General features: G+C 37.2%; 1 protein-coding gene and 1 long non-coding RNA gene across 2 annotated transcripts; both read right to left on the bottom strand.

Moving 5' to 3' along the window:
- Positions 1-1075: 1075 nt before the first annotated feature.
- On the bottom strand, positions 1076-12201 carry LOC106718977. Its single transcript, XM_045686798.1, has 12 exons — positions 12054-12201; positions 11550-11775; positions 10694-11479; positions 8264-10378; positions 7490-7715; positions 3539-3678; positions 2719-2890; positions 2450-2606; positions 2288-2356; positions 2099-2156; positions 1845-2030; positions 1076-1766 (listed from the first exon to the last, which is right to left on the bottom strand). The coding sequence occupies exons 2-12, from the start codon at positions 11700-11702 to the stop codon at positions 1575-1577; spliced, it is 4254 nt and encodes a 1417-aa protein (XP_045542754.1). The 5' UTR covers positions 11703-11775; positions 12054-12201; the 3' UTR covers positions 1076-1574.
- Positions 1959-2361, bottom strand: LOC123723605. Its single transcript, XR_006756799.1, has 3 exons — positions 2288-2361; positions 2099-2156; positions 1959-2030 (listed from the first exon to the last, which is right to left on the bottom strand). It is a non-coding gene; the product is annotated as an uncharacterized LOC123723605 (long non-coding RNA).
- Positions 12202-12382: the final 181 nt, after the last annotated feature.

The raw sequence follows: 12382 nt of genomic DNA on the forward strand, positions 1-12382 counted from the left end.
CCTTTTCCAAAATGAACCGTTACCACAGACTCCCCATGGTCAAATTATCTACTTTTAACATCATAACATAAGAAATACAATTATAGTTATTATTATTATTTTTCATTCTGACTTAGGTCAATAGAAGACAGAGTGAGAATTAGCGATGCTTTAAGTTCGTTATCGACCCCAAGAGACCCCTTTGGGAATCCCTGATCTAAAACCTTCCAATTAAATTGGCCTCCCTTTATAACAACTTTAACACTAATATATAATGAACTAAATTGCACTTTTTCATAATTATTTACATCATTAATGGAAACCCATCTAAAAAAAATATATTTACACAAACAATGGTTATTTATAAATTTCACCTTCTTTGGCTTGTCTAAACAAGATCTTTAATAATATTAACTTAAACTCACCCAACACCTGAATGATAGATAAGAAATATAGATTTATTTTGAATATTAGAAGCAAAAACATCAAATCAAATGCATAATTCTGAACAAGTTTTGTTTGTCTATATGTAAAGTCAAAGTACGAAAAACTTGTGACATGGGAAATTAAAAAAAAAGTTTTGTCATCACAACCTGAGTACCTGATTTACAATTATTATGTTTTTGTGCTAATTTTGATCATAGAACTTATGCAAATAAAATACAACCTAAATTAGAAATATTGTCAACAAATTGACTTCTTAATTTTAAATGTAGCAAAAATATAATCCATTCCAACATAATTTAACTAGAATTTACCATAATTTAAAATATTTAATATTATAATATAAATATGTAAGCACAGAGAGGGCAGTCTTCGAGCAGTCGTTTTCACAATTTTAACTTCACAATAATTTAATTTGTAAGTTTCAATGGTAACACACGATATGTCTCTTTCCGTACATCACTTTTCATAGTCTAATAAGTTATTTTTTTAACACAGTTGAAGTCACAAGAAATAAGTTACAAGTTAATAGTTTATATCAAAATTTTCAAAGGTAAAGTTAGCAAGAAATACAATTTCCAATGTCAAATATTCCACTGAAGAAATTCACATCACTAAAGTTTGTCAATTTTCTAATACTTATAGTGTGGCGGTTTAACATTCAACGGTGTACACTTGTACAACTTATAAATAATTCATGATGGCGAATCTTAAATACACTTCACTACTTCACTGTCACAATAAATTTCATTGTCAAATTGCTAAAAGTTCGATGCAACAGTTCAAAAATAATACCAATGTACACTGAACAGTCACGGAAACAGTTTGTAACATTCAAAACAATAAAGTGTTCCAACTTGCACCTTCACCACTATCTAATAAAAATATCAGTAAAAACTTTTAAAAGTAAAACTAAACCGGTATTCTTCTTCATAACCAAAGTTTGTGAGTATACACTTAAATCATCACAAATCGGTTTTAAATAACAAAAAAATGTGGCAACGCATTCGGTGGGTGAACGGTCAACTTCATTTTATTTCACGCCGAATTCTTTAGGTAATTGAACAGTCCATCTTAGTCTACGTTTTGTGCCATACAGGTCCGTATGTAGTTTACATAAAGACTGTAATGGCGTGGCAGGCGACCGAGGGTCAGGTGAGCGAGTCGCGCAGCTGGCGCACGGCCGCGTACACCTTGACAGCGGGGCCGAGGCGCAGGCGCAGGCACGCCACCAGCTCCTCGCACGACGCCATCAGCAGCTCGGCGCCCGACAGCCGCGCGCCCGCCGCCGCCGCGCCCGCGCTTCGCCCCGCCACGCGGCTCACCAGCGCCTCCACCTCGCTCTGGCAACACATACATTCATGTTAACTTACGAATACCCACCATCACTGAGCGACTCATCATGTCGATGTAATACTGACCTGGGACCAGGACACGGGGTCGTGTGAGAGTGCTAGCTCGGAGATGTGTGCAGCGAGCAGCGCACGCGGGGGCTGCGGCCATGACACGTCCCTCCCTCCGCCCGCACTGCCGCCGCCCCGCCACCGCTTGCCGCCGCCGGCGCCGCCGCACCCCGCCGCGCTAGATGACGACTCCTCGTCCGAACACTGATGAACAATCTTCATTATTGTCCATCACAAAGGCAAGTTTTTTTAACGAGCAACTCATTACTTACATGCTCATTTTTCATAACTTCAACGCGTTTATGCTTCGGTGGTCGACCGCGAGGCAACCTGCGTCAATAAAAAAATAATTTCTATAACAAAACATAAGCGCTTGATTGGTCAAATTTTGACACGTATTTGACAATGTCACGGTCGACATTTGGTAATAAATATAATCAGTAATTTAAGTATCAACGTACTTTTCTTTGGGCGCGTCGTTGGTGGGTGTGTTGTTCTGCACTTGTACCTTGTTGGACTTGTTGTTGGCTCTGAAATAAACAATAATATTTATGCGAATTAATAAAAAAAAACAATGTGAATTTCTCAGTATCCAGACATATACATGTAGGTAGTGTAGATACCGGGGCGCGAGCCTGTCGGGCGGGTCTAGCGGCGCGCGCGGCCTGTAGGGGCAGGCGGAGGCGGCGGCGTGCTGCTTGTGAGCGCCGCCCCGCACGGAGCCCAGCCCGCGACACCCGCCCACGCCGCACGGACCGCTCACGCTGCGCTCCTCCTCCGCTGTGAATCAAATAGAGTGTTACTAGAAGAGTATCAAAACATTGAAGTTGCAATAGTAAAGAATCGATAAGTTCTATCAGAAATCGTGGTGCATCTGTGAAGTTGTACTTACTTAGAGGCGGCTCGAGGGGGTGCCCGGTCTTGAGGCACCAGCCGACGGGATGCATGTCGGGCGAATCGTCGCTAAGCCAGCAGGAGAGAGTGTCGGGCCAGCCGTCGAATGTGACGCGGACCTGGTGCCCCTTCACCTCGCTGATGCTCGCCACGCGGATCAGGAATGGCACCTGACACACATCACACAACTCATCGCCCAAGTTCACCGAATTACAGGTAGAGGACGTCCTCAATACGCTAACATCTTGAAGCTTTGCTTTGGTCAGTTCAGTTCATTTACATTAAAAACTAACAAATGTATCTCTATTCCTGTTTACATTATCAATAAAACGCAACCTACGAGTCATTAGCAGTACCTGCGTGTATCGTGTCTGAAAGTGCGGCGCGGCTCAAACATCAATAACACATTAATGTCACACTGACACACAAATATGATCATCAATTATGTAAAAGTCCTCACTCACACAATTGTTATGGATGGGGGACGATTGTTTTTGAATTTAAAATAAAAACAAAAACCGATTACATCGACTCGTGAACAATAATATAATTACTTTAAATATGATGAAATTTAATATACTGCGTACTGTCAGACATTAGAGTATCAAGTTCAGTTCCCTACGTTCGCAGCAATAAAATAATCACGTTTAAGTTTAAATGCTGATTCAGAATACAAGCTCTGAACACTTGTGTAAAAACTTTTGTTTAACTTAATACGAGCAATACATTTTACTGACTGATTTTCGCAGCCGAATGTACAATATGGTTAACAAGATCCTGGTTTTGGATGAGGAGGAATGAATGCATCAGATGCTTACCCTAGGGTCGACCACCTCGAGCTTCATGGCGGGCTTGAAGCCCTGCGGGGGTCGGGGGCGGAACGCGCGGGGGGGCGCGGCCGCGGCGCCCGTCTCCGCCAGGTACGCCTCCCAGCTGAACGTCTCCGCCTCCTTGTAGTCTACGGAACATCACACGTACACGTCTGCATGTACTATTCATAGAACCATCGTCAAGATAATCACGAATGATCTAAACTCCTATTTGTACACAAGAATGGAATCTTATCCCCCATCTTATTAATATTATAAATACGAAAGTTTACATGGATGGATGGATGTTTGTTTGAATGTATCTCCAGAACGGCTTAACGGATCTTGATGAAATTTGGGACAGATATAGAACATAGTCTGGAAGAACACATGGGCTACTTATTACGTTTGTTTAATTCCGCGCAGACAGAGTCGCAGGCGACAGCTATTTATAAATAATTGGCAGAATAGATTCTATGTTATTTAACTTGAATTTCGAATATACTAAAAGAGCAGAAACTTTTTCATATTGCAATGACGTTTTTTATCAGTTTCGATTACATAACAGTGTTTTTAAATCGTAATAAAATATAATTTACTTGAGCGCAATGAAGTGAAAGCAAACAGAGACATGTTATATTTAGATGTACCATATGTATGTTACGCCCTTTTCCAGAGGAAGTGCTGGTTACATTGTAATATTGATAAAATACATATGTTTCTTTTTTTGTTTTTATACCAACGTACCTTTTGATTTGAGGTGCGTCGGAACGAAAATCGATAAATCAAATTGTTTTTTTTTGTGAAAACGTAAAAATATTACCGAGTTCATGGTTCACAACGTATCTAAAAAAATGTCATAATGTGTATAGGTTTTTATACAGACGGCTCTTCATTTATTTAAACATTGACGATACTACTATTTGAGTGGTAGAAAAAATAAGATTATATTTTTCATAATATTTGGTAAAGACCAACGAGACAAAATTATCGATTTCATCAATTCTATCAGCAATTATTATCCTAGCTAATTAACAAAAAAAAAAAAAAAAATAGGTGCGCGTCGGCCAAATTAAAATCCGGTATATCAAGATTTGTATACGATCACAAGCATTGAACTTTATCGTATTCTATATTTTAAGAAAAGGAAAAATATTACTACAATAACCAAACATTTAACTGTAAAAAAGCTTACCATATATTTGCTTTTATGTCCCGTCCCGGTATATTAATGTCCCGGTATATTTAAGATTTCTTCAAATCACATAAATAAAGAAAGTTTTCAATGTCTTCAAATCAATGTGTCATCAAAGGTTTCAAAAGGTAAAAGGTGACAGTAAACAACCTTAACCAAACATATCGCCACAATAGCAATTAATCATTTCAACCACATTAAAAATAAAAAATAAAGTTAAATATCAACAAAAAAACAAAAACACGTTCAATTACCGTTTACACATACAAAAATAACTGTACACTCAACTCAAAACATTTTATACGTATAAAATTACTTCACATCTTAAGACAAACTTTAAGTTGCACATATTTTGGTAAATTAATATCATACGACATGTTGAATATTTATAGTGTGGGGGCGCGGACCCGAGGCGACGACGCGACGGTCGGCGAGACGTCGACAGACTGCCGTGCCGCGAGCCGCGACGTAAACAAATGTAGGTATATCGAGCGATTCCAAATAAATACATCTCATTTTATTATTGAGACGTCGAGGTTTTTAACTCGGGTAATCTTATTAGGACAATCAATTAATAATCTGTATTCTAATGGTTCTTTAATGCAAAATGAAATCTATCAAATGCATGTTTCAATAGACTTGCAACTCTTCAAGACCACAACTTACAAGATTAGGTAGTGTTTACAATGCTAAAGAACGAAAAATCTGTGAAATTATCTTTGTAGAGAATATTGATGTATTCTTTTAATAAAAAAAATGAATTTAAGTTGCTTACTAACGAGTGAAGAATAAATGAACAATTAACCTTTAATAAATGCGATTATGTTTTTATTTACCTCCTTTGTTTCGAGTACAAAGCAAGGGTAGAACATGTTTTTTGTTAATTTATTTATTAACACTTTATGTTAATTGTTAAACCGGTACGGCCTAAAATTTTGGTAGAATCTGTCACGTTTATTTTGATGAGAGGTCTAATCAAAAATTGTATAGGTACACTAGCTGTCGCCCGCGACTCCGTCCGCGCGCATTTAAAAAAAAAAATGAAAAATAGATGTTGGCCGATTCTCAGACCTACTGAATATGCTCACAAAATTTCATGAGAATCGGTCAAGCCGTTTCGGAGGAGTACGGTGACGAAAACTGTGACACGAGAATTTTATATATTAGATATTAATAACGACGAGGACGACGATAGCAGAATAATTTTTCATCCAAATATATGACGTAAAAAATTGACTTTTCGAGAGCATACAAACAACTATTAATTATAAAAAAAAATCACTTATTACAAACAATTAAATGTGCACTTGTTCGACATGTTGATATAAATTTAGGTAAATAAGTACTGGGTATTTAATACTTGACAGTGGGCAACCGCTAAGGGAAATTGAGGGCGTCGCTATAATGATAACAGACGCATTCCTGTTTGTACGCAAACAAACTTATGTGTCAGTGCGGTGTAGGGTGACAATAAAATAACACAGTCAATACACTCTCGTTATAATTGAACTGCAAAAAAAATATATTGAAATGGATTTTTTCCTCAAAACTCATTGAAATCATTAGGTAACTCATTAAAATTCTTATCTTGGGTAAGTTAAACGTTTAAACTACTTACGAACACTTACGACAAGCCCAATTGAAAAAAGATGCAACTTAAAAAGAACTTAAGAATATTTTTAATTTGAATTATGAATTATGTAATGAATAAAAAACTGCTATTATTCAAGGCGCCCCTTTTTGCATTATTATTATGACACTTTTTTATTATAGTGAAATTCCTACAAAATCAATAAAATATATCCACCCGACCGCGCACTGTATCAAGGTAACAAATTAACCAGCTTACTTGTTTAATGTTCCGACACGTAATCCTTTACGAAAACGAAGGGCGTCGCGCAAATTATTATTTTGTTGTCCACTTGACCCCGTTGTGCACAAGACAAGATCGACGTTTTTATTAAAAAGAGAAAACTTCGCTAAAGGCCTTTTGAAGTTAACCAATATATATACGAATTATATAATTTTTGTTTGACTTGCAAATAAGAAAAAGAACAAATCAAAGTGCTATAAGGTGTCTGGAAGTTATAACACGGACTATGTACAATGCACGGTTGATTTACAAGCACAAAGTCCGTAAAATTCCAAAATGTTTCTCATTTAAAAGTTTTAACTAGAATTTATTCTAGGAAATAAAATTTGAAATTTATCTTTCAACTTTTTAGTACCAAAAAATAAAAAAAAACTCCAAATTTTTATAAGATATTCAATCAGTCGAACTGATTTAGCTGAAAATTGATGGGGAGGTATAGCTTAGAACTAGGAGACGGACATGGGAACTTTTGTATCTTGTGTGCATTTTTTTTATTCCGCGCGGACGGAGTCGCGGGTAAATGCTAGTTTAAAATAATACAATGTATTTTTTAAATTGTTTTTTTTTTCTGTCTGTCTAACGTCTAACAAGGCCAATTTTGGCGGGACTCTGACAGGAAGGCAGCTAATGCATATCAGCATATTATAGGCTACTATTTCTTTTTTTCTGCGCGAACAACGTCGAGGACGACCACTAGTTCATTATAAAAATACTAGCTTTTGCAAGAGATTTCATTCGCGCGGTATTAAAAAAAAACTTAGGAAATGCGTTCGTTCAGGCTATGTTCTACATCTGAATCAAATTTTTTCGACATCTTTACACCTTATTCAAGTTATGTTTAATAACAAACATTCATCCAAACTTTCGCATTTATAATATTAGTAATACTGACCATTGGGCGGCGTGAGGGTGTACCCGTGGTCCTCAGCCCAGCCCACGGGGTGGATGTATGGCGAGGTTGGATCGGCCCAGTAATCATACACGTGGTCCCAGCTGTCGAAGCTGACCAGCAGCCGGTTGTCCAGCATGTCGGCCACGCTCGCAACGCACACCATCTCGTTCTGCACGTCCTCCGCCTCCAGCTTCATACCGATACGGAAACCGTTCGGCTTCACCATCTGACGACAAAGTAATATATCACTCACATGACTTTAACACGTGAAATAACAAAGTTAGACATATTTACAATAATTCGACAATTTAAAAAAAAAATATATTTTTTTTAACTTTTAAAATTGGAGTATCTGTATTTGAAAATTTCATATTTTACGAAGATAAAGTATAAAAGTTGTGTAATTTTTGTCTGTCCACAAGTCAGAGTTTGTTCCGGCAATCTCAGGAATGGCTGGACCGATATTGACAGGAAGGTAACTGACATACATAGGGTATTTTTTTTTAAATTCTATGCTGACAAAATCGTTGGTCACTAGTGAAAATTCATTTCGGTATGGGTGTGTAATATTTAGTTCAATTTTATGAATAGATAGGACATAACTATCATACTATTAATATACAAATACAAGAACAGCAGTGTTGACATAATATATTTAAGTTTATCTTAAGTTATTGTTATGTTATATAAATAAGTTGTTAATAGCTACAACTTAAATTTATTGTAACAAGTACACAACTTTATCATTAGCCCTTATTGAAATGTACAACTTACCGTTGTAGTCACATGTGGAAACAGATGTTTTGGTGCGCCGACAGCCCTCAATTTCTTCAGATATAAAGGCCAAAAGAAAGACGAGGATGTGTAGCTGGCAGGAGGCTTCAAGGCTCGTCCGTTCTTCTCACACCAGCCCGGGGGAAATATGTTTATTGAGTCTGCATTCACCCAGAAGTCGTACACGTCAGGGTACTCGTCGAAATGTAAACGCATCCTGTAGCCTTGCACCTCAGCCACCGACACCACACAAAACAGCGACGGGTGCTGAGGATCTATTGCCTCCAAACGCATCCCAACTTTGAATCCATTCCGGTTGTATGGGAACGGGTCTTTGAATAATTTCACAGGCGCAGCTTTCGCCTTACATATATCTAAATAACGCATCCATGAGAATCCATTTTTACCGCACATCCAAGGATATTTCTCATCTTCGTAATCTTCAGTCATTTGAAGCAATGGAACTTCCGACATTTGGATATCGCTCGGCATTGATTCGTATCCCGGTGAAACTTTATCTTTACTGTCTTGTATCAAATCAGATTCCGCTTGTTTTCTCATTAGCAACTTCTTTATTTTATTTCTCTTTTTTGCATTCTCAAGTCTTTCTTTATCCCTCTTCTTCTGGGTAACCTTCCGCATCTCCTCTTGGCAAGTCAAGCTACAGAACTTTGGTGTGATGAACTCCGCCGCCATGCCGTGACACCCGCACACTTCGCAACGGTACAGATCCTCCGGAGAGGTGGGCTTCTTTTCCCTGGCGGTGTTCCCGTTGTCCTGCTTTATTGGGGAATTATACTTAGCTCCAATATTAGATGATTCCTTAACATTACCGTTGCTAGATATCAAATCAATTAAGCCAAACTCATTAGTTTGAAACTGTAGGCCGCTGCCCTGCAAGTGAGCAACACCATTATTCCATATCAAACCTGGAGGGTCTTCCTCCGAAGTGGGTTCACTACTCTCTTGTCCTTTCCTTGAATTATCTTCATCTAAGCTTTCGTACGTAATATTAACGCTTACCTCGGGGATCAATTTAATTTTATTTTTATCATCTTCAGAGTCCGAATCTTCAGTGGTTATTTTGATATCTAGTTCTTTGTCTAGCTTTTCGTCACAGAACAAAGAAGGCACACGATGATCATCATTGTTCTCTGAATCTGTTACTTCTGATTTTTCTATTATTTGTGTAAAGGTCTCCTTAGTGAGTTTCTTTGTATAATTTTCATTACACAGCGATATGCGTCTTTTCATACTTGCATTGGACACTTTTCTGTCACTAGTATCGGAATAAGAGCGTCGAAGAATAGCGGGAGCTGCCACAGCAGGAGGTCCGATATCTCTATCTATGATGTTTTTGTTTAATAAACTCTTACTTTTCTCTGGTATTGCTAAAGTAAAAGATTTTTCATGTGTTTGCCCGCCTTCATCCTCTATGGATACAGTATAAATATCATCATTCATAGAGGCATTTGTTTCTGGTATGGACAAAGTATATTCACCTTGTTCACCGGTAGGCTCAGCTCGTGAGCCCTGTATTGATATGGCACAGGATTTATCTTGTATACTCTGATTAACTGCAATGTCCTTACCATTTACCAGATTTGATAAAGGTGTCACCAGTGGCATATCAGATGTATCCATAGGGGCAGTATCTCTCATAACCGTAATGTTTCCTTGAGGATCATTTTGTATCTGTCCATTGGCTATTTGTAAATTTATAATCGGACCCTTTGAAGCCATGGTGGCTGGTAACGTAACTGGTAAAATAAATTTTGTATTATTCATTTTGGGCATATTCATCGGAGTCAAGAAGAGTTTTTGATTATTCGAGTTTTGAGCTGGTTGATTGCTCGATATTAGGATGGATTGATTTTCTGATATGTTTTTAGTATTTTTCTTTACGGGCCCCAAATATGCAATGGCCTGTTTGCCTTGTGTTACGGGAGCTATGCTCACTGGGACCATCATTTTATCACTTGCTTTTGGTTTCTGGATGACAATAGGTTGAGAAGCATTTGCTGGTGCCAGTATTGATGGCTTTGGTTTGGGCATTTGAGCAATTGTGGGTTTATTTACATTTGATATCAAATGAATGTTTGAATTATTAGCAACCTGTAACAAAAAAAAATTCTTCTTTTTGCTCTTACATGCTCACATCAGATATGAAAAAATTAAATTTGCTATTGTATAATAAGTCACATAAATTAGAAATTAAATAAATTTAATTATAATTAAATAACATGTATTGATTAATTTTCGAAAGATTAATTTTAGAAAGAATGTTTTTTTTTCCTGTAAAAGCCAAAGGAAAATAACAAATTAGCAATAACTGCAAAGTCACTTATCACATTTACCTCCATATTTTACAATATTTGAATGATAATATAAGACAATTATAAAAAAAAATGTATATGAAAAGAAACTCACTGGTCTCCTTACTATGATCTGTGGTGGGTTCCCACTAGTGCTGGCTTGGCTTATAACTTCCGTGTTAGTGACAGGTTTCAATCCAGTAGGTGTCTGTATATACACAACATGTGGCACACTTCTTGGTGCACCTCGAAGCTGCACTGTTCCAGAATTACCAGCATTTGGTAATGATAATTGTATTGAACTGTTGGATGTATTTGGTATTTGTACCATACCAGAATTTGAGACAACTTGACCTACTGATGTCTGGTTGTTCATTTTGACTTGAATTGTTGAATCAGGAAGATAAGGCTGTGTTGAACTTGACACACTCATGTCAGAATTTACATCAATATTTGGGGGTCTCGCATTTGAACCCATGTGAACATGGAATATTGAACTGTGTGCGTTTTGTAAAAGTGGCATAGGAGGCAATGCTTGTCCACCTATCTGTATATTTTGACTAACCGGTGGTAACTGCAGTGGAACATTTATTGTTTCTCCGGCTGGTAACTGGACGGGTACATTGGTTGTACCAGAAACTTGTAAGGGAAGACTGACAGGTGTTATTTGTAATGGCATAGAGTTTGTAGCTGCTGAGAGTTGAACGGGCACATTTATGTTAGAAGTAGAACCAGGTATCTGCACTGGCACATGTACCGTGGACAGCTGCAGAGGATATGGGGAATTATTTGGATGAATCTTCACAGGAGCTATTGAATGTGTTACTAAGTTATGAGTGATCGGCATCGAGCTTTGCGGCGCCTGCATTGAGGACACGATCATGCTGCTCGAGATTGGCGCCTGAAAAATAAAACAATGTTAGTATCGGCGCAACATATTGAAATTTACGAGATATAATAGCTAAACTCACGCGCAATGTGTTCAACAGTACATTATTCTGCGAACTATTTTGTGAAAAAACACCACTAACGTTTGAGTTAGAAGTCTTTAATAATCTTTTTTTTAATATATCTGTTTTTGGATCGTCAAAGTTTTGAAGTGCACTAGTCTGCTGCCTGTCCATTTCTCGATCTCAGAAACATTAACAGATTCATTACAGAAGTTTAAATTATCTTTTGCAATTCATTATTGACCACCTGGAAATCATTTAAAAATTAAATATTGTCAAATAAAAAATTTCTGCGCATAACTCACGACAAATATTATTAATACGCAGCGATAAAGTTTTTATCACCGAATTAAAAACAATCTAAAAGAAACTACATTACTTTTCTATTCAATTGCATTAACCAAAATTAGAACATTTTTCTTTCGCGACTATCGCACTCTATCAATTGTGCAGCTACTTTTGCAGGACCACAACCTTTTAAAAAGAAAAGTTCTCGAAACACTAATACGGCTCTTTGTTACTTACATTTATTATTTTGAAGTTGAAGCAGAATTTTCTTGGTATTATTCAAGGTATTACAATGTCATTTTCGTCTTGAAAACCATTAAAGAAAAATAAATTTAACTCAGCAAAGCGACAAAATTTACCTGCCTACACAACTGGTAATAATTCTGACAACATAGCCAAATTATTACAGCATTCGTTAGGTTGGTACTTTCGAAATTTTTAACCAATGAAATTCGAGCATTTCTATGACGGTGCTTTCGCGCCCGATTATTCAGCTAAAAAAATGAAAGACGAGCGCACATTATCATAACCAATACATAACATATCAAATTATAAAGCTATTTTTT

This window comes from Papilio machaon, chromosome 4 (assembly GCF_912999745.1).
Source record: "Papilio machaon chromosome 4, ilPapMach1.1, whole genome shotgun sequence".
Taxonomy (NCBI): domain Eukaryota; kingdom Metazoa; phylum Arthropoda; class Insecta; order Lepidoptera; family Papilionidae; genus Papilio; species Papilio machaon.